Below are 23,679 nucleotides of genomic sequence, written 5' to 3' on the forward strand. Positions count from 1 at the left end.
TGTTTCTGGTTCATGGATTCCAAAGTGCCTGTTAACCAGTTTAATGAAAACTCCTCTGTTCTCTGCTGCTATATATATCTGTGTACAGGCATCTTTTGTCCACTAGATGGCAGTCAAATATATATTTTGTTGGCATTTAAGTTTGGAGTAACAGAAGTACAGGTGAAAGTTGTCATTTAAGAAGTTACAGCCCTTTCACTGACTCTAGTTTGCAATATGTATGTATTTATTTATTACCGACTCCTAGGTAAAGTCTTGTTTTATTAGAATTTATTTTGTTTAAAAAGTTTTCAGAAGTAGTGGTACAGGGGAGAAGCTCTTCTGGGGCATTGCTTATTCCTGCTAGTGAAGGAAAGAAGCCTTTTCCCTAAAGTCTTTACTATATTTACTATACTTTCTATAAGGGCATGTCAAGTATTGGGGTGCGGTGATATAGAAGGTGTTGTAGGAAATTCGGTCTCAGTTCAGTGTGCTCATCTAACGGGACGGGATAGGGAAGAAAAACAATCGGAGAACCAATCCTGTATGCTGTACGGAACACAGGAGCCAGACCATTTCATTCAAGATTATGCAATGTTTGTTTCATGTAACAAGAAATTGAAGTGAACATTTTTATTTTCAGCTATAAAACCCAACTAAGTGGGCCTTTTTGAAGCTGCTGTGAAGTTCTTAATCTTTTCCATTGTGTTATGTCTACTGACTCACAGCAGTATCAGCCCCCCCCCCCCCCCCCCCCCCCCCCCCCCCCCCCAAGCACACAATGTACTCCTCAGATCACATGACAGACTGACCTTTCTTACTTGCATTCATATGATTAGGGTCACTCCCCCTTATTCTATTTGAATGAGCTCTGTGGAATAGATTCTAACATTTTATATAGGGAACCTTGCACAGATAATGAGAAACTGAGACACTGTTTTATCATCTCACAGCAAGGATGTGGCTGCCACTGAAGGAAGGGGAAGTGGCTTACCCCTGTGAGTCCGTGGCTGCGTGTGATTTGAGCCCCTGATCCCTGATTTGCCAGCCTGCAGCTGGATCCACAGGGGCTGACTGCCTGCTCCTATTCTGATAATCTTTCTCCTTCCTGACCTCCCGGCTCCCAACTGGCGCCAGTGGTCTCCGCCTGTTCTCCCAGATAATTGAGAGCAGCTGCTGCAAGGTGCTTTCACTCGTCTGCACCCCCACTCGCACTTGCTTTGCAGCCCTCCCAAGCGCAAACTTCCAAGGAGCTTGGCTCACACATACACACACACACACACACACACACGCTTCTCAACTGTCCCTGATTCTGATGGATCGCTGTTCAGCATGCCTGCAGCCGCACCAGCCTTGTGGAGTGCTGTGAATGTAGCGTTTCAGCCCTCGTTAAGCCACTGATTCCAGCTTGCTGTCTCCAGACCCCCGCACATGTTGTGTCTGCAGTGCTCTGCTCCTTTGATTGGGATCCTGAGCCCCCCCCCCCCCCCCCCCCCCCCCCCCTCTGTCTGGAGGTTAATGAGAAGCTGTGTGTGTTAGAGATCCAGGGGAATGGCGGGGGCTGAAGGGAATGAAAAGCAGACTGTGACTGGAAGCCTCGGGGGTCTCTGGTCTTGGCAGGGCTCCACACCAGCGTGCACACTGAGAGAGCTGGCAAGTAAAGGGGAGATGTCCTCTGGAAGTCCAGATGAGGATGCCTTTGGTTCACAGGCAAAACACTACTGGTTAGCTATATACATGTCCTGTATACAGTAGTTTGTTGCTGAATATAGGAAGTGGATCAGTGTCAGTGTCTAAAAATCCCCATATTTGCACCAAATATCTGTCAGATGAGATGATATTGAAATAACAATTGAATCTTAATACAGAAATTCTAGTGTGTTTTTTTTTTTTTTTTTGCTTTTCTATCTCCTTTACAAGATTTGAAAATATAATAAGAAACGAAATCAAGCTGATCGGTAGCAGTTCCTTAAAATACAGAACAGGTGACAATGCCATTTCCCACCGTTCTATCTCTTCCTGTCACCATTGCGGTCTCAGGGTTTGTGAGCCTTTCTTGGCAGCTGCATTGTTCTGTTTTGAAAGAATCTTGATGACTGCTGCTGTGAAAGCAACAAACTGTGTGGTGAGGAGGAAGGTAGCTGAATTCCTTAGACAGGTGGTACCACACGAAGAAGAAGAAGAGAAGAGGAGAGGGTGAGAGAGGCACTAGTCTAATGTTGTGTGAGACCGTCTTTGATCTCAGGTGTCATGGCTGTTGCAGTAGCTCAGCTAACATCCCGTTGAGAATCAACAGTTTTAATGGGAAACTTGTAAAACCACAGGCAGTGACTGCAGTGTAACAACTGGGAACACTTTATGTGAACTGGACACTGTAGCATTGATCACACCTTCATAGACAATACACAACACTGTAACATTAAGTGCATGCTGCTTTAGACAACCCTAATCATAGGAATGCAAAGCAAAATAATCCAATCTGTCATGCAATCTTTAGAATCACTTTGAAAATCAATGCAACATCTGAATGATATGTAATGAAAGATTACACCCCTCTGTTCCTATATGCCCCCCATTCCTGTGTAACCCAACACCCCAGCTGCCTCTTGTGTCACTCATCAGATAAAACCAGTATCTTATAGTATACTACCAGATTTCCTACATGAACAGGTCCTTAACAGCAATTCAAACAGGCATATTTTAGCCTGAGCACAGTTTCCCTTGAGAATGCAGTATGTTGCCTATTCTCTCCAGACCTCAGTGTACAGTACATTCAACGTTTGAGATATTCAGACAGCGTAGCCTTGAGAAGTAGCGTGTGGCCTGGGGCTCTGCTTTCAGACAGCCAATGGTTTGGTGAAATTGAGTCATTCTTTCAAGGAGCAGCATCTGGAAAGACTTTTGTCTGGAGTAGTGGGGGTAGCACTGTTGGGAGTTTAAGGCAAGTGCTGTGGGAACTCCTCAAAAACACAGGATCTGCATTACCCCCCGCAGAACACAGATCCTCACAAATTGCTTAATAAAAATTCATTTCAATAATAATTGTTTCCTTATTGGGTGCTAGTAATCTACTTTCCAGGCCAAAGGTGGCGCTGTTGTTACGGCCAGCATTGTGTTATGCACTGATGTAACAGACTCTGGTCCCTGTGGGAGAGATGAGATGAGGTTAAAAGCTCTACAACCACGAATGCAGACGGGCCCAGCTCTTTTGCATTGTGGTTAAGGGGCTTGCTGGCAGTTCAGTATCATAACTGTTGAAAACATTTACAGCTTTGGTATTTCAAAATGACGTTCCCAGAGTGCAGAAAGACGGGGAGTTTGTGCATGTAAACATACTGGGAGTCCCCATTACAGAAATGTGGGAGTAAAGTATTAACACATGTCTCTCAAGCCATTCTTCATTCTTATAAACTTCAATTGTGGGACAGTTTGCTCGCTTCCATCTTTAGCTTATGAGTAACACATTTTCTATAGAGGAGTATTTAGTGAGCTGTGGGGGTAATTGATAAAAACCAGTCATTCAGCATTCTGTGTAAATGCATATATTGTATTAACAATTTCATGTGAGTTCAGGATGAGCTATTTGCTTTGCATGAATACAGCATGTATTGTTTTTTTTTTCCACGTGGGCCCACGGTTGTGGTCAGAGAGAGTTGTGTTTCAGAGTGACAGCTGCTGATGTCGTCGTGTGACTCCAGGCAGGTTGCTGAACCCTGACTGCCCAATCTGTCCTGCCCCTCAGCACTCAGGGAGTCTGTGGTAACCTGAGTCCCTTCTGAAAGGCAGTGGACAGGTGTCTGACCTGCGGAGAGCCTGGGGCTCGAAGGACTGAGAGCTCCTCTGAAACACCTGCTCAGTGCCAGCAGCTACCTGCTACCGTACTGCTTAGAAGAGATCGGACACCTCTCTTACCGTACTGTGTAGAATATCTCACCATGCACATATATAATACGGAAAGAATCCCCGCTCTCCTAATTTAAAAATAATGTTACAAAACCTAGTACCTAGTTTTTATTTGTTCTTGTTTGCCGTTTCAGAAAAGTAAAAGGTTTTCTATCCCATAATGTAGCTCCCGACACCACCCCTTTGTACAGCATTTCTTCAGTGACAGCGTGTTATATTGGTTTAATTGTGCGTTTTTTACATGATAACGGCTTGCTAATTGCTCTCATTAGGTATGCACACTCCAAATCAAGGTACATCAGGTCACCTACTGTATATAAATATTCAAGACCGGAGACTTTCCCTGCTGTATTATTTTTACAGTATTCAATTTGGGGCTTAAATCCCACCTGTGTTTAGCAGCAGATTTCCTGAAGACTCCTGGGCACAGGATCTGAGGCAGGTGCACTGCTGTGCCTGCAGGGCTCCAGCTGAGTATCTGTTGATCAGTGGGCTTGGCACACGCTGATCACCCTCCCTGCCATCAGGAGCGTGCCTACACTGGCCTGCAGGGCTAGAATGTGCCGCAACAATAGCTACCCACTCACCCCTCCCCTGTCTCCCAGGCATAGCAAGCCTGGACTGGAGCACAATTACACTGTTCTCCTGGTACTGCCCCTCCCAGGGACCCTCAGGCACATGCTTTCCACATATCTTTGCAATCCAAGTGAATACAGGTGAGCATTCTTCTGTGGCAGGTGCAGCCAAGCAGACACACCCTTTGTATTAATCAGTGCAACCACCTGCTTGAAAATCAGTGTTTAGGGTGCAGTTTCAGGTTTGAAGTGGTCTCCTTGGCTGCTCCCTCTTTGACTCATACTTGGAGGATTATTACTGTTGTTGTGATGACAGGAAACAGAGATTTTCTATAACAGTGAAGAAATCAGGGCGGCATTCAACAGGGCAATACTAAACGTTACACCATTAACTAATGAAATGTAACACATTTTACCCATACCTAATGCCTTTCTGTGAAACTTAGTGCACCCTTAAGAAAGTTTGCCAAAAGCATAAGAAGTAGTAAAATATAGAGAACATGGTATGGTGAAGTATGTAAAAAAAAAAGGTGGTAAACTATTATAAATGCAAAAAGGTGGTAAACTATTATAAATGCATGGGATACATGCAGATTTATTTTACTAGGCAAGAATACCGCAGCAAACTTCTATAAGGATAAACAGCAGAATATGGTTCATACTACAGTGGTTGAGAGTCTTAATGGCTCTTAAACCAGTGAAATGCTCCAAGCTCTTGTTATAATCCTTGTTGCCGACTGTCTTTAATGAATCAGGGAGGTGATATCCCTGTGAAGGTCTGGTCCGGTTACATAGCTGTCTGCTCTACACGGCAAGCTGATCGCTTCCAGCTGGGGGGATGCAGTGAAGATGTTATCTATCAGTTTGGCTGTTTGTTCTGGCAGAATCCACAGCTGCCATTGATTAGAGCGACATCAAATTGGAGACAGGGAAATTATGCCTACGCTATAACATTAGCAAGGAAACACTGCACTGATTATTGGTCTAGCAAAAGAGAGATCCTGCGCACACAAAAAGTGACAACCCCACAAAAATTGATATTTAACCCCTTATCTAGCAGGACGTGTCTATACCGTTATTGTCAGCTGTTAAGTGTTTTAAGAAATGCTGCTGCTCCCCGATGTTGAACCTGTTTGTTCTATATGTGGGCGTGACATCCAGCAGGAAGTTCCCTGCATTAGGAAGGCTCCAGCCCTAACTATCTGACATTCTAACCCTGCACTGCAGATGCCTACATTAGTGACAAAAGATCTCCATTCACTGGGAACTGACATGGGCCATTGGCCACTGGCAGAAAGCTACATGGCCTGACGAATCCCTTTTCACTTTGTGTCTGGAGAAGCTGAAGGAAAGCTTACGACCTGGAGGGTGTGGTGACAACCAGAGGTAATGGTGGCTCCCTGGTGGAGAGCCCAGGTATTGTGCCGATTGGCTGCTTGTGTAAAAGTGTGAAGAACAAGGTGCACCCTGGGAATGAACTGCAATGTGCTCTAGCGAGACAGGTGTGTTTCAGGCTCATGTTGTGTTGTAAGCAATTCTTAGGGTGTGTTGACTTGCAAAATGTCGACATAAGAATATTTGTTGTTATCTTTGTATTTCGGTGCTTCATTTATAAATGTAATACATTTATAAGGACAGCAAGGTTTTTTAAGGTGAATGCATGTTGCCGCATCCAAATTGCAATCTAGGACCCAGCACCAAAAAAAAGAATTTAGAATTAAAATCCCCAGGTCCTGTTGAATGGATCACTGGTATTGTTTTCCTGAAGGCTCCTGGGCACAGAATTGCAGGATCTGAGGCAGGTGCACCTCTGTGCCTGCAGGGCTCCAGCTGAGTATCTGTTGATCAGTGGGCTCGGCACACGCACACAGAGCCCAGGTATTGTGCCGATTGGCTGCTTGTGTAAAAGTGTGAAGAACAAGGTGCACCCTGGGAATGAACTGCAATGTGCTCTAGCGAGACAGGTGTGTTTCAGGCTCATGTTGTGTTGTAAGCAATTCTTAGGGTGTGTTGACTTGCAAAATGTCGACATAAGAATATTTGTTGTTATCTTTGTATTTCGGTGCTTCATTTATAAATGTAATACATTTATAAGGACAGCAAGGTTTTTTAAGGTGAATGCATGTTGCCGCATCCAAATTGCAATCTAGGACCCAGCACCAAAAAAAAGAATTTAGAATTAAAATCCCCAGGTCCTGTTGAATGGATCACTGGTATTGTTTTCCTGAAGGCTCCTGGGCACAGAATTGCAGGATCTGAGGCAGGTGCACCTCTGTGCCTGCAGGGCTCCAGCTGAGTATCTGTTGATCAGTGGGCTCGGCACACGCTGCTCACCCTCCCTGCCATCAGGAGCGTGTCTACACTGGCCTGCACCCCTCCCTGTCTCCCTGTCCCCCTGTCCCTCAGACTCTCTCAGATTTTGTGGGTTAAATTCGGAACAGACTTAAAACCATACAGAAACATTGGGTTTATTACATTCAGTAAGAATTTGAACCAATACAAAATGATGTTTTTTAGCCACACGTATCTGAGTTTGAACAGCTCATCCTGGTGTAACAGGCAGTCTGCTTAAGACACTGCCGTTACAAATTCTGACCCCTGTCGGTGAGATGAGATGAGGTTCAAAGATGCTGTATGGTGCGCAGGGTCACTGGTTTGCACCAGCATATGCATCTCAACTATCATTTTCACTTATGGCACTGATTGTGTGAACAGTTATTTGCAATCACTCTTCTCCAGCTGCATGCAGGCTGCTTCTGAGACCCTGAAGAGTGCGGTTAATGTGCTCTGAGTGCTCTTCATAGCAGGTTTGAGTGCAGTCCTGTTAGTATCCAGCAGGTGTTATTGTGTAAGCAGTGAAACCTGTTGAAGAAGAAGAAGGAGATGTCTTCCTTTCCCAGCATCAGATAGACTGTTTCAAACACAACAACTGAGACCTGACCCGTGTTGTGTTTCTCCCCTGCTCCAGGCCACTGAGTGATGGATTCATGCATGCTTGAGAAAGAGCTCCACACTGTAGGGTGAGGAGAGCTGGGCTCATGAAAACAAGCCTACTTCCACCCGTCCCGTCAGAGAACTGACCCCCAGGGACAAATTCTCCATGTGATGCCTGAAACGGGGGTGGGATAGGTTAGGGGTGTTGCTGCCCTGATGTGTTGCTGATCTTTTTAGGACATGCTATAAAAGCAACTCTCCTCACTCTCAGTGGGGTTTTATTTTTACAGCTGGTGCAGGCATTGAGACAGTCAAGTCAAATCCAAGGAGGTCAAATGATGTGCAACCCCCTACAGGGGAGCAGTGCTGCCTCTCCCATACCCAGCCTTACTGGCTAAACTCTAACATCACCCAGTAGCTAAACTGAGCTTGCTTTTTGTCACAGCGTTCCTGGTAAAAAAAGTGGGCAGAAAAGTGGGGGTAAAATAATTGGGTACACGAAATTAAAAAAGAAAAAAATAGTTCCTGGTTATGGCACCCCTGATGGAGGCCGACTGTTTATACTCCACAGAAATATGATATTAAAATAATCTTCAATGTACACAGTAACACAAATTCATTAACATTTAAAAAAAGGGGCAGAAATGGTGCCTTACTGTTTAATGACAAATTAAAAGAAAATAAAACATTATGATTACACTGGTACTACTTCAGTTTTTTTTATATAAAGTTCCTTATGAAACTTCTGTTCATGACAAGTGAACATATAAAAGGGACCACATTATATGAAAGAATAGACAATATATACAATGTATATATATATATATATATATATATATATATATATATATATATATATATATATATATATATATACTGTATATATATATATATATACACAGTACTGTGCAAAAGCAGTGCAAAAAATGCTGTAAAGTAAGAATGCTTTCAAAAATAGACATGTTAATAGATTATATTTATCAATTAACTAAATGCAAAGTGAGTGAACAGAAGAAAAATCTAAATCAAATCCATATTTGGTGTGACCACCCTTTGCCTTCAAAACATCATCAATTCTTCTAGGTACACTTGCACAAAGTCAGGGATTTTGTAGGCATATAGTCAGGTGTATGATTAAACAATTATACCAAACAGGTGCTAATGATCATCAATTCAATATGTATTATTATTTATTATTATTTATTTCTTAGCAGACGCCCTTATCCAGGGCGACTTACAATCATAAGCAAATACATTTCAAGTGTTACAATACAAGTAATACAATAAGAGCAAGAAATACAATAACTTTTGTTCAAGCAAAGTACAAGTGTGACAAACCACAATTCAATAATACAGCAGATAATAGTGAGTTACATCAGGATATGACTAAATAGTGATAGTTACATCAGGATATGATTAAATACAAAGTACTACAGGTTAAGCACTTGGCAGATTACAGTATTCTGAAGTACAGGATTAAATGCAGTAAAATAGGGGGCAGATAAGAGCAAAATAAAGCACATTTACATGAAGGGTGATAGTGTCCCAGGATACAAACAGAGGAGTTCTACAGGTGCTGTTTGAAGAGGTGAGTCTTAAGGAGGTGCCGGAATGTGGTCAGGGACTGGGCAGTCCTGACATCTGTAGGAAGGTTATTCCACCACTGCGGAGCAAGGGTGGAGAAGGAGCGGGCTCTGGAGGCGGGGGAGCGTAGCGGAGGTAGAGCTAGTCTTCTAGTGCAGGCGGAGCGGAGAGGTCGAGTGGGGGTGTAGGGAGAGATGAGGGTCTGGAGGTAGCTGGGTGCAGTCTGGTCAAGGCATCTGTAGGCTAGTACAAGAGTCTTGAACTGGATGCGAGCGGTGATCGGGAGCCAGTGGAGCGAGCAGAGTAGTGGACGAAGTGAGGCAGAGAGAACACCAGGCGGGCAGCAGAGTTCTGGATGAGCTGGAGCGGACGGGTGGTGGACGCAGGGAGGCCAGCCAGGAGGGAGTTGCAGTAGTCTAGGCGGGAGAGTACCAGGGCCTGGACCAGGAGCTGGGTATGTAGGTTGAAACACAATCATTAACTGAAACAGAAACAGCTGTGTAGGAGTAATAAAACTGGGTGAGGAACAGCCAAACTCAGCTAACAAGGTGAGGTTGCTGAAGACAGTTTACTGTCAAGAGTCATACACCATGGCAAGACTGAGCACAGCAACAAGACACAAGGTATTTATACTGCATCAGCAAGGTCTCTCCCAGGCAGAAATTGCAAGGCAGACAGGGGTTTCCAGGTGTGCTGTCCAAGCTCTTTTGAAGAAGCACAAAGAAACGGGCAACGTTGAGGACCGTAGACGCAGTGGTCGGCCAAGGAAACTTACTGCAGCAGATGAAAGACACATCATGCTTACTTCCCTTTGCAATCGGAAGATGTCCAGCAGTGCCATCAGCTCAGAATTGGCAGAAAACAGTGGGACCCTCGTACACCCATCTACTGTCCGGAGAAGTCTGGTCAGAAGTGGCCTTCATGGAAGACTTGCGGCCAAAAAGCTATACCTCCGACGTGGAAACAAGGCCAAGCGACTCAACTATGCACAAAAACACAGGAACTGGGGTGCAGAAAAATGGCAGCAGGTGCTCTGGACTGATGAGTCAAAATTTGAAATATTTGGCTGTAGCAGAAGGCAGTTTGTTCGCCGAAGGGCTGGAGAGCGGTACACGAATGAGTGTCTGCAGGCAACAGTGAAGCATGGTGGAGGTTCCTTGCAAGTTTGGGGCTGCATTTCTGCAAATGGAGTTGGGGATTTGGTCAGAATTAATGGTCTCCTCAATGCTGAGAAGTACAGGCAGATACTTATCCATCATGCAATACCATCAGGGAGGCATCTGATTGGCCCCAAATTTATTCTGCAGCATGACAACGACCCCAAACATACAGCGAAAGTCATTAAGAACTATCTTCAGCGTAAAGAAGAACAAGGAGTCCTGGAAGTGATGGTATGGCCCCCACAGAGCCCTGATCTCAACATCATCGAGTCTGTCTGGGATTACATGAAGAGAGAGAAGCAACTGAGGCTGCCTAAATCCACAGAAGAACTGTGGTTAGTTCTCCAAGATGTTTGGGCCAACCTACCTGCCGAGTTCCTGCAAAAAGTGTGTGCAAGTGTACCTAGAAGAATTGATGCTGTTTTGAAGGCAAAGAGTGGTCACACCAAATATTGATTTAATGTAGATTTTTCTTCTGTTCACTCACTTTGCATTTTGTTAATTGATAAATATAAACTATTAACTATTTTTGAAAGCATTCTTACTTTACAGCATTTTTTCACACCAGCCTAAAACTTTTGCACAGTACTGTATAAACACACGTTTAGATTTGGACCAGTCTGTGTTGAAGCTGTGTTGATGAAAACCAGCTTGTTTTGACAACAGGACCACTGGTGATAAGACCAGTCCCAGGGGAGGAGAGATTGTGGCATTTTAAGCAGGAAGTTGTCTGGGGCCATTTCCTGTCTGTCAGAAAGCAGCATTTATTTGTTTGAAAAATTGTTCCAGGGTAAGCAGTGACTGCCTCTATTGAAAACATCTCTAAAGCCTTTCAAGACTGTAAACCAGAGCTGTACTCCTCTATACTTATAACAGAGATCCTCTGTACCCTCCTATGTTCAAACATGGAACTACAAAACAAAAACATCATTCTAGCAATGAAACCCAACTCTATACCCACAACCCTCTTTACAAAACTGTTACACATAACACAGTGCCACTGCCTGAACCCATCTCTGTACTGCACTACTCTGTGAACAGACAGAGTTCTTCTCTACTCAGCATCCTCTTTCCTCACAGCACCCTGCGTTGTACATACTTTGAGGTCATACAGACCGTTGTCAGACACAAAATTCACAATGAAGCGTTTCAAGAAAGCTGAACCCGAGTCCCGTACTGGGAGTGCTGTGTGTCTGTCGTTAGTGGAATAGGCTGTTCCTGAGAAACTGCTGGAAGCCTTCATCTGGAGTGCAGGATGAGACTTGTTTATACATTCCTGACAGCTTCTTCCTGTCTCTCAGGGTCAGCCTGAGTTGCTTCACTGCTGGATTACTTTTCTGGAAGATGTATCCCTCCCCCAAGTCAATCAGTTCATCTTGCCTTAGAATTAGGGGCTTACAGGGGTCTTAACCTGTCAGGATGTGGAATTGCAGACTTTCTAAGACATACATGCAGCAATGTAAAAACATTTAAATTATTTTCTAACACAGCACGAGGCTTTCCACTGACATTTTTGATGCTGTGATAAATCTCCTTTAGTTGCAAATGTTTATAGTTTATTATAACAAAAGTGTCAACTGTTAACCAGTTTGGCCATTGACAGAGTTTGATTGCCTACCTTATAAAAATGTACTGCTGTATGCAGTAGCACACCTTAACTCTGTAATGAAGGAATTCCAACTGGAATAAAAGGTTCCACCTGGAATATGGGCCCTGGTACTCTGCAGTGCAATACAAAATGACTGCAGTAGAACAGGATATATTGTGTTATTGTTCGATCCTGTGCTTGACATGAGGGATGTGGCCTTCTCTTGTAAGACACTGGCCTTGACTTCAGCCCTGTAAATAACGAGGCTCTTTTGGCATAACAGCACCTGCCTCCTCTCTTTATCAGCAGGTGCCAACAGAGACATGCAGCAGCCCACACACATCGACAAGGGGCAGAGCTCCTGTTAGGAGAAGCCGCAGTGCTTCATGCTGACCGGCGCTGTGGTCACAGGAGAGCAGCATGGTTGCAGCATTCTAACAGGAAGTTGTGTGAACCACTTAGTGGGGTCATTTCCTGTCAAAGACAGCAGCATTTATTTTTTACTTTAAAAAATACAAAAAGCACCCCTCTTTGTGATCAGAGAAACCTGATTTTATACAAAAAATAAGGCTTTTTTTAATATAAATAATCTTTATTGAATATCTGTAAACTGTACATAACCAATATATCCTGATAGACGATGGCAGTTACCTGAATGACACCCATACCTCCCTGGGCTGCAAACAAACTCGTTATAGTCACTGTATTTGCGTGCTACGTGAACACTCACAGGAAGGCACCTGTTAACAGCCTTGTGAAGGACACTAGGAGCACACCTGTCAATGCTCTGCCTTCACACAGCATCAGGCAGCAGCTGACTCAATAAGTTTCTTGGTGTGTGTTACCATTGGCAGTCCAGCAGCTGTTTCTTTGTGCTCAGGCAGAGAGGGAGGGGGTGCAAACATAGGTACAAATATATATGAAAATAGGCTGCAGTATATACGTTTATTCAAAAATATATATAAAAAAAGTTTCATATGCTCTAGACTGCACAGTTTGTTTGGGAATGCCAATCAGATTGGAATAACCACTCTAAAGAGAGACAAATTGTTTGTGATGGAGAGGGAAGTAATGTTCAATAACAGAATTCTCTGAAATGCAAAGCTGATCCCCAATGTTCTCCATAGTCAATGGTCCTGTTCCAGAGGCTGTCCTCCCCCCCCCCCCATGTCTACAAGGCGGAGACGTCCCTCACGAGGACACACAGCAGCCAGCCTCGCTGTGCTTGTGCAGGAGGGACATGCGGCTGAAGGTTCGAGAGCAGGTGGTGCACTGGTACTTCTTCACCTCGGCGTGGGTCTGCAGGTGGGCGCGCAGGTTGGAGCGATCAGCAAAGGCACGGCTGCAGTGAGTGCAGGAAAACGGTCTCTCGCCTGCAAGTCAAGAAGGGATACAAGAATTGATTAAGGATATACTGAACTCTTATATATATAAAAAAGTTATATTAGAATGCATTCTCAACATGAAGTGTTGATGGAGCACATAGAGAATATACATTTACGTTTTATACTTAAATGTGTAAGGAGGTATACCTGCACTGTACACAAATGAAATCCCTTAACTTTACTGCAAGGCGTTTACTTTTCTTTCGACACAGCTGAAGGGATTTTGTCCTAAACATCCTGAAATTAATGATTTTTTAAAAACCTTGTGTACATCTTAAAAAAAAGATCCCAGCTGTGACAAGCTACCTCTCTATCTTTCTTGATGCATTAACAGGAACTTAAACATTTATTGAACATTCAAACAAAAGTCTATTAACTCCCCCGCACCCCTCTTCTATCAGAACAGGGACCCTCCCTCCCGGTGCAGGGCAGTGCTCACCGGTGTGCGTGCGGATGTGTCCCTGCAGCAGCCAGGGTCGGGAGAAGGCCTTCCCGCAGGTGGGGCAGACGCAGGGCAGGGTGTGGGAGCGGATGTGCATCTTTAGGGCGCCCAGGCTGCTGTACTCCTTGGGGCAGTGCTTGCAGCGGAAGGCACGGGGGTTGGCTACCCTCTCCCCGCTCTGGCAGTGGGACAGCTGGTGACGGGACAGCCCTGCGGGGCTACTGTAGGACTTGCTGCAGCATGTGCATGGGAAGCGCTCGGCAGGGGTGGGGCTTGGGGGGTCCGAGGAGCGCCCCTCATCCTCCTCCTCGCTGCTGGACAGAGAGCTCAAGTCCATGGGTCCGGGACCCTCCGGTAAGGGGCTCGTCTCGGGGGTGAGGAGGAGCCCCACACCCCACACCAGGGCTGAAGGGTAGCAGGCAGTGACAGCACTAATTTCGCCTCCTGGGTAACTCTCTGTCAGGATGGAGATACAGTCTTTACAAGCAATCACAGCATTATAAGTTAGAACTGGTCTGTAATATAGGAAACCTGAGTTGGTTTCTGCTTTGTGATTCATCAGCAAAATCTGTTTTGGTCTCCTGCTTTAAACAGGACCATGCTTTGCCATCAGGAGGCTTCACTATCCTTTACAGCTTTTGCCACACCTCACACCTGGCCCCTACCTAGCCTGTGGTTTACAATGGTTTCCACACCTGTTTTACCACCAACGTCAGTAATAGCCTAGATCGTTACATTCAACAATAATCTAATTGCACAGCAACCAATTGGGTGCTTAATAAGTGAAAGTATATATCGGTGTGTTAGAAGTAAAACTGTAAATTGTAACGTGCTTTTTTTTCTTTCTAACTCAGCTGTGTCTGCCCCAACTACAACTAAATAAAAAACATTTATGGGCACCACTTAGAGTCCTATGACCGACAGTGTCATTAGAAACACACAGTGACTTAAACAGAAAGTTGTGAAAGCGCACATTGAACCCCAGACTCTTTATATAGTTGGTGCAAAAGCCCTTTTATCTCCACTTGTGTAGCGCGTATACGAGGTGTCCAGCTTCTCAAATTAACAAACAGCTGCCACTTCTTACACTCGGGGTTGTGTGTAAAAGCGTTTGCTGACTTTCAGGCGTTAAATGGTTTTCGGTGTGTTAAACCAGGATACATTTCCTGAGACTTGTCAGACAAATGCCAGTACTTAACACCCCCAGTCTTTTCTTGCCACAATGGTGGCACGGTGTGTCATTTTAGTACGGTGCCTTGTGCATTTCGCTTATTCAAGTTACCGTTGTAAAGGCAACATCCTTTACGACAACTTGAATCGATCTAGAGTGCGCGTGGACTGAATATGTTAATGTAATGTCAATAAAGAAGAAAACATACCTGTCTGGCTTTCCAGCTCGCTGTAGTTCGGCTTTTTGCTGGTAAAGCATTTCTTGACGAGGAAAGACCGAGGCATTTTAGTTTTAAAAATGGTACAAACACAATATCCTTAAAATAAAAGTCAGTCTCGAGACACTTTTATCCTCGGTGTAGTTTTCTTCTCTCTCTCTTTTTTTTTTTTTACAACTCTTTATAGACAGCGTGGAATGGGTTAGGATTTAGTGACCACGGCTAAATAAACCCTTCGATCTATAGCCAGCATTCATGCATTAAAATCCGGTCTGTCAATCACGCCGCACAAACTCAGACAGTGCAATCAGGTCGAGGCGCAGAGCGAGCCAAATAATCTGTGCTAAATGCGAAGTGAAATCAGGATCTTCTGTGGCAGGAAATGAGCAGAGTGCTTGATACCCTTGCCTCAATCTGGAATGTGCGAAACCAGCCCACTGCCTGAGATATCCACCCGGTCCATGGAAGGAGAGGCGGTGTGCGGGTAGATCCACGCCCAGCACGCACGGCATGCCCCAATCAAATCAGAAAGGCGAGCTCACCGAGGAATTTTCGAAACAGGTGCCCCAAGGCGAAGACTAGTGAATGTGATATTTGCACGTGGCAGAAGTCTATCACATTTGTTGAATCGCATACGCATTGAAAGAATAAGTCGTTATCTACCCGTCTGATCGGAGCCCCGGGTAAACTTCTATGGTGCGCCTCGGGGGGGGGGGGGAAGATTAACAGATGATTCATTTCACCCCAGATTTTCTGTTGCATTACATGTGCAGCTTTTGATGGCTAAAGTTATATTATCAGCTTAGATGTTAGTTATTTTCATGTGAACAAAAATAGAATGTTTTTTTTTTATTATTTCATAATAAAATAAACAGTAACACTAAAATAACTGTATAACTGCATAAAAAAATGATGAAAACTCCTTACAAAATACACCGAGACATTTCTAGAACAAACCACAGAGACTTCTATGCAGTATTTGTGGGTGACGTCATTTTAATGGGGTGAAAATCAGTCTCCCTCTCTGCAGCACTACTGCAAAAATGTTTTGTCTGAAAGCCTTGTTCACACAAGCGTTCTCATAGCGTCAACCCTGAATGTTAACAAGAATGCGTTCTTTTTAACCCTGTAACAACGCGGAACCCGTAATACACGTGTGGCAATATGCATTGTTCTCTAAAAACAGCCTATGAAGTCAGAACTCTTCATTAAGCACCAGTACTGGAATACGTCATTTTTAACAGAACGGTAACAGCATTGTCCATTTGAGATTAATGGCATACATTGTATTACATTTGCTTAAATAACGTTTGATCTCGGTGAATGGTTTTAACTTTATGGACCCACCAGCACTTTTGTATTTTTAGCGCCATCTGGTGGCCGAATGGGGTACCTGCATTTTTTAAAATTGAATTCTGGTCGGATCGTGTATCAGTAGGCGTTTGCATTACACGCCCTCTTGTGGCAATAGTAGGTATATACATGGCTAATTAATAAATAAAGAATATTATTAGAATCCTCTAATGCTTCAATCATGTTTTTCTAAATGACACTAAACCGCTGATTTCCACATATACTGTTACATATACTCAGCATCTGAATGCCACAAGATTGATCACACCATATATAAAAGAAAACTAAATTGCACAATATAGATTAATAAATAACCTCTTTTTATTGGAAAACAATGCATCTCTGTGACGCTTTGAAGTCTGTGTTTTCATAACTTCGTAAGATTTCCTTACAAAGTAGCCTCAACTAGTTTTAAATATACAGACGAGCCTTAACATGTCTATACGAGAACCCAATGATATGGCATACATTTCGGACGGTTTAAAATGTCCATTAGACAGTATTATAAAGCTTAATAATATCTGGGGTTTTCAGCTACATCACGTCATTTTACAGTGGAATAATTTATAATATTGAACAATGAATTACTCGAGCATTTTCTTTATTTCGCTATATAAAAGTGTGGTCATTGCTGCATCAGCATGCAACAGCAGTCGGATTGTATGAGCAGATCCTATTGTCTGCAGTACAATAGTTCCCTCACTATTAACCTTTCCTGCACTCTTCCTGAAGCCGCTGATGAAACAGCAGGCGCACAGTTTGCCCGTAGCCTGTGAGATGAAACATAAAAGAGAGCTGAAGTGCTAAGCACTCCGCATTCTTCAGAAACACTTCCATTATACATTGAATGCAGCGCTAAGCAACGTTTTAAAATCCATTTTCGTACTTCTTGCTAGTACTTACGATATTATCACGCGTCACTCACTGTTCGTTCTTTTGAAGATCTTTTGGTTCGAGCGGCTTCACGTGTTGTAGTTCAAACTTGACTCCTATTGGTCAAGCTGCAATAAAACCACGTGGCCAAGATGCCCTTAATTTTCTGGAGTGTTGCAAATGAAATATTTGCATAGCACGAATGAACATAAAAATAAAGCAGACGTAAACAACCCACAATAAAGCGGGATCTTGTTATAAATCTCGAAAGAGGCTCTGACAAGTCTTTTCATTCGTATCTCTGGACTTGCATGCAAGTCTATACTGTTGAAGTTCTTTGCAGTCGACTGTAGTTCTTTGATTCTATCAATCACATTTTTCAATTCCGTTCTTAAGCATCTTCCCATTATGGTTTAGACGCGTGTTGTACCGTGTAGGAGTTCTAAGTGAGGCTATTTGTGGCTTTTTAAAATGTTGTAACATTTGATATCATAATCTTCCTATGATGTAATAATGATCACTGAAGGTATAGGTGTGGGTTGTAGGTATAGAGTTATAGATGTATGCATGTTAAAGTGATATATATATTTTTTGAAAGCACTTGTTAGCTCTCCTCTTGTCCTGAAATACACAAATCTGCTCGGGAGGGGAGTGTATCCCTAAAAGACCCATCACTTGCTCCTGTAGTGGTTCTCAAGTCCTCAAGTGATATGGTGCATGGAGGCTTCCTATCCCAGTTCTGACCAGGGTGACCCCCGATAGGTATATGATGAGGTTTGAAACCTGAAACCTGGATCTCACCCAGCTTTAAAAATAAAACTCACTACTCTGGTTTAACATACAGCAGAGTTTATTGTGACAGCAGCAGCAGGTTTAGCGAAAATCTAATTGTAGGTTTGATGAGAAGCTGGTCTTTTTTATTGAGCTGTGTAACGAGGGAGCTGTCAGGCTTGTCAGCTGTGCTTGTCTACTGGAGTCTGACTGGGAGTGTGTCAGTCTCAATCGTAATGTAATCCTGTGAAAGGTAGCGTGTTGATTTCAACAAAAACATGATTATATTATATTACGCTGTGCAGCCTGTGTAATAAAAGAGAAGAAACAGCAAAAAAGTACACAAGGAGGCATGTCAATAACATGAGAGTTGACAGTACCCAGCATTGCACTGGCATTGCATTGTGTAGGAAGATTTCAGTCTCCACACTCAACAGCATAACATGTTTTTATTTACAGAATGAACCAAGAGAGCTCATCCACTGTCACTGTCGATTGGTTTAAGGATTTGTTCCTATCAAACTGGCATTTTGCTTGCAGTACTCTAAATACAATCTGTATAACATTGCCATACAGAGCAAAACCAGTTACATCATTTAAAGGTTGTGTGACAGGTGCAGGAGTCTATAATGATGAGCCGTGACATGCATGTCCCAGGAATTGATAGGCTGAAATTATTAATTATCTTACAAGAAGCCTAGTGCAATTAATTTTATCCTAACAGTCTGTGCACAGCCAGCTCCAGTTAAATATATGTGCATTTATTAAACATGTCACAACCACTTCATGTAATCAGGCTTTGTTAAGACATCGAGAAAGAATGGGCGGTCATATATTATAAATGCACATATCTGTTTTCAAGAGCCTTCAAGTTATAAATGTGAAAAGAATCTGTGGTTACAAAGGCACAGGTTAGATAAATCTGATACATATTTAGGCAATGGGTTATTATACAAGAAAGAAACAAGATTAAAAATATAAAGCCCAGTCTTATACCTGGTACTGTTGATCCATTGCGTGCCAATCTGAGAAAGCCTTGAACCTGAGGGGTAAGACAGGACTGTTGTGATCAGGAGCTTACTCTAAGACTATACTGCCACTCTGTATAGAGAATGCTCACAAACTGTAAGGATGATTTCCACTATTGCGTTTTGCACTTCATAGACTGTAGAGTAGGCTACTGTGTGGAACTGAGTGTGCTGTTGCTATACGCGTTACAGAAACCCGCAGGTGTTCTTTCAATAGGCACTCGTTCCTCCCGAGCGAGTGGACCACATCACCGCAACACCATATTCCATTTTTCTTTTTAAAGTGACAGGGTAGGTAATCAATTAGTTCCGTATCACCCCAACAGGGTCTAAAAGGGCGTTTCTATTTGACTCCACGATTCTAAAACCAGGTTGAATTGGGAGCAGACATTAGGGAGTTAAGGGCTGCCAAGAATCAGTCTCTCCGCTCGTGGCAGATGTAACACCTCGAACTTCTGGGTAAAAAAAACCAAAAAAAAACACATGTGCTAGTCTTTGAGCTTTCTCATCTCGCAGAATGCCATTGAAAAAGCGGGGGTTGGCTTGCTGGCTCTTGGGTGAGCTTGACGTCAGGTGCATAGATCTAAACAATCCAGCTCCAGCGAACCTGCAAGCGACAAGCGACAATGAGGTAAGTCAGGACCGGTATTGTTGCGTTACCGAAGTACAGTCTGTTTTCAGCATTGTTAACCATACTTACGTGAATGCATTTTTTAAAGACAGAGAGCTTTATATTTTGTAGGTACGATTTAAGTTTTTTATTGTTTTGCACATATGTAGACGGAATATACAATAATATTATAAAGCTATAGTTTGAATTTAGGGGCAGCAGTGTGGAGTAGTGGTTAGGGCTCTGGACTCTTGATCGGAGGATTGTGGGTTCAATCCCCAGTGGGGGACATTGCTGCTGTACTCTTGAGCAAGGTACTTTACCTAGATTGCTCCAGTATGTAAAAATAAGGTGATATCTTGTAACAATTGTAAGTCACCCTGGATAAGGGTGTCGGCTAAGAAATAAATAATAAAATAATTTATAATTGTGGAAATTATGAAAATACTGTAAAACTACAGTACTTCTACAAATGTAACTAAATGCCGTTTCAGACTTGAACGTTGTAAATTTGAAATGCGTACTTAATGGAAAAAAAAAACAACTATCCTGCATAATTAGGTTATTATAAGGTATACAGTGTAAAATCATATGTTTAATAATTAACAGAAATGTTCCATCTTGGTGTTTGTTTTAAAAACACAAAAATAATCATTACAATGTATAAAATAGAATACTGACGTGTTTATCTGTTGCGTTTGGTTCACAGTATAGTCAACAATATCAAATGCGATTGATTAGAGCCATCGTTGATATTTCCTTGGATTTTATTTTATGTCTTGAACTATAATTCTGTCTGACTTATTTTATAATGCCATGGCTTCAGAAACATGTTCTATATTACTATTTTTTAAATAGTTTAATATTTGAAACAAATACACTAATTCATCAATACATTCATTGGTTGATTAATCAATTAAATCATATAATATTAAGGCTAACATTTTCTTTCTCCCACAGATGACTCGTGGGTCTAAACATGATCAATCTCCCCAAATAAGTCTTAAGATGTGTTAAATGAAGTTCTAAAAATGAGATGTGTCAAGAATGAAAGGAACTGTAGCTCTTGTAGTGAAACCCTACACGGAGATGTTCTGAAGGTGTGCGGTATGATAGTCTTCATCGTTGCTATCATATTGGGGAACGTGGTGAGTCTTCTGGTGTTTCTTGGGTCAAAGCGATTCAGAACCCCACAAGGGTATTTAAAAGCTTCTCTGGCGTTGGCTGATCTAGCGGTTGGTGTCTTGGTAGTCCCTTACTCTGCCTACAGGGAAATAGCCACATTGCTTCAAGAAAAAGACTGCAACGAGGCCCTGTCAACAGCGGTCTGGGGGTTCCACCCCTGTCACGTCATAGGTCCTGTTTTCGCGGGCTGCACGTTCGTTTCCATCACCACCATTTTCCTTTTGTGCATTGAAAGGAGTATCACGGTGCTGAAGCCGTTGCACAAAAATCTCTTAGTCACAAAAAAGAGGACGATCGCCCTGATCGCGTTTTCCTGGTTGCTGTGCTGCTTTCTAGCCGTGGTGCCATTGCTGTTCAGCCAGAATATCCTTTTGCACTACAGCCCCTGCAGTAGGATGTGCAATTACGTGTTCTCCACCGGGGAGTCAGCGCGCACCAGCACTGGGTGGAATGTCATACTGCTGTTCCCAACCTTTGATTTCTCCCTCCTGGGAGGCACCTTTGTCATTAACTTGATAACGTTTGCTGCCATACGCCAATTCAGCAAGGCCAGGAAACAGTTGGCTCAGCCTAAGGTCCAAAGCATCTCAAACAGACCCTCGTTTTCAGACATAAAAGCAGCGAAGACTATCGCCATTCTAACGGTCTCCTTTTCTGCCTGTTTCGGTCCCATTGCCGTTTTTGTGGTGGGCAGCGTCCTAGGGTACCAATGGTGCGAATTTTCTTTTTACGCTTTCTGGATTTTGACCTCCAACAGTTGCTGGAACGTTATCATTTACAGCGCCATGGACCGGAAATTCCGCCGGAGAACGAGGGAGCTGTTCTTTGGAAAGGTGCTGAAAAGGAAGCGGCGCTGCCCGGGTTCGAATGCAGGTACTGCTGGTCGTTGCGGGGCACTGCTCAAAGAAATACTGCACCATGAATGCGCTTAAGTTGCCCTTCTCCTGGTTGTGCGGCAAATGTGCCAATTACAAAATCCAGACGTTTTAAATTGTGAACAATTACTTGCGTAACAGTTTGATAAATGTATGAATTCGCTTGCTTATTGTACATACCATAGTGTACCAATAGATTGTGAATGGTGTGCTTTCTCGTAATAAAATAACTATATGATGTATTTTTTTATTTTATTTTTGTGCACCTCCCACGCTTATTAACCATACAAAACCAGAACATCCCTGATAAAACTTTACAGTGTTAAACATGATTCTCAATGAGACTGCTAGCTATTCATTAAATGCATCTATATAACATAATCATAAACACAGTTTATCATTAAGGCCCATCCACCCATTTACTGCATATTACATGGAAGACTCGAGTTAATTGAGTGATGTACAGCGGTGACAGAAATAAACTTCCCTTTGAAAGGTGATTCAATTTGCTTTTTTGTTCTCCAGAGAAATTGTTAAGTGAGTACTTTATGTCCAGACTGCAGTTCCTTTTATGTCTGAAATATCAGACCATCATCCCTCCTTGTTATACTGTACAACTGAATACATTAATCTAATAAGATAAATAAGAAGAGCTTCTGTATCCAGATCCATGTCCTTCAAGGCATTGTTCGGAAACAATGAGACGCAGGTTGCCATTATACTTAGTATATAGCAATGAAGACAGCTGGAATTCACGATGCTTTTAGGTCCAGACATGTACAACCAGTAAAGTAGACGAACCTTTAATCAAATACAGCTCAAATTGCTCTAAAAATGACCCTGTTTGGCATGTATGTTACTGTACAAGTCTGTAAATGATCCTTTAAGAATCTTGTCCATATCTGCAGCCCATACACAAGTCAGCGATTGTTTACCCCCTGCGTGTTAATAACAACAGTGCATGTGTTCTCATCAGAACAGGGTTGTTTTAAAGTCTTATATGCAACAGTATTGATGCCATGGCAATGAAACAGAGAGGCAGCGTGTTGAACTCAGCGGGGTCTTAAGGTTACAGCAGTTCTGTCGAATGACGGCTATTATTTTCAGTAATACGTTTGCAAGTCATCAGTATGCATTAAGTGGTGAATTAGACTGTTCTGAGATTGACCTGGAGGGTTGTATTAAGTACCGCGCATCCTTAATTGCTGAATGTTGAAACGGTGTCATAGAATAATGACACAGCTTTACTGCATTAAAAACACGAGCTGCCTAAAGTCACCGTGCTCAGTTGGTTCCGTTTCCCGTGATAGCTGAAGGGAATTATGCTTTAATTTATACGTCTTTCTTTCCACACAGTATCACACCCATACATAATACACACAGTATCACACAGTATCACACCCCGGGGAGACTGGGGTTGGTTGTCACAGTGCTCATAACTATGACACCAGATGGCGCAGGAAGGTGATACTAACACTGAAATGTGTGTTCTATTGTATGGAGCTCAGCCATCTTGTAATTTGAGGTCAATTCCATCTAACATAAAGGTTAGCACATATTTCATTTTTATTTCATACCCAAAGTAAAACATGTATATCTTGTTATTTATGTTATGACTCTTAATAGTATTGGAGTTTGATTGAACTGCTGGCCATGCTAAATAGAACTAGATACTGGCTATCTTTTGGTGTAAAAACAAAACCAGTAGGTTCTCCCAGTAGTATTGAGAATACAACATGTTGGATATGTCACCATATGATGCTTATTTAAATTATTTACTGTTTGTCCTCCGGTTCTGTGGAGGCTGTGGTATTATGTTGTAGTATTGTGTCAACATTTTAAATATATATATAGGTCTATATTTTTCATGTTCACATAAAAAGTAAAAATACAACTTTTTCTGTCATTGTACGCAGTAGAAACTTTATGTTATTTTAAAAAAAAAATAGTTGCATTATTGTCTACTGTAAAAGCAAGAAAATACTCTGTGACCACCAACCCCATATCATGTGACACCCAACCCCAGTATGGGGCAGGCTGTGACAG

General features: G+C 42.7%; 2 protein-coding genes across 2 annotated transcripts; one reads left to right on the plus strand and one right to left on the minus strand.

The window, feature by feature from the left end:
* Nucleotides 1–12,294: 12,294 nt before the first annotated feature.
* Nucleotides 12,295–15,463, minus strand: LOC117964515 (protein snail homolog Sna-like). The gene is made up of 3 exons (XM_034908315.2): nucleotides 14,930–15,463; nucleotides 13,548–14,006; nucleotides 12,295–13,096 (listed from the first exon to the last, which is right to left on the minus strand). The coding sequence occupies exons 1-3, from the start codon at nucleotides 15,003–15,005 to the stop codon at nucleotides 12,915–12,917; spliced, it is 717 nt and encodes a 238-aa protein (XP_034764206.2). The 5' UTR covers nucleotides 15,006–15,463; the 3' UTR covers nucleotides 12,295–12,914.
* Nucleotides 15,464–20,638: 5,175 nt separating this feature from the next.
* Nucleotides 20,639–21,690, plus strand: LOC117422342 (adenosine receptor A2a-like). The gene has a single exon (XM_034037249.2). The coding sequence runs from the start codon at nucleotides 20,683–20,685 to the stop codon at nucleotides 21,688–21,690; it is 1,008 nt and encodes a 335-aa protein (XP_033893140.1). The 5' UTR covers nucleotides 20,639–20,682.
* The last annotated feature ends 1,989 nt before the right edge of the window (nucleotides 21,691–23,679 follow it).

Source organism: Acipenser ruthenus, chromosome 18, assembly GCF_902713425.1.
Source record: "Acipenser ruthenus chromosome 18, fAciRut3.2 maternal haplotype, whole genome shotgun sequence".
NCBI lineage: Eukaryota > Metazoa > Chordata > Actinopteri > Acipenseriformes > Acipenseridae > Acipenser > Acipenser ruthenus.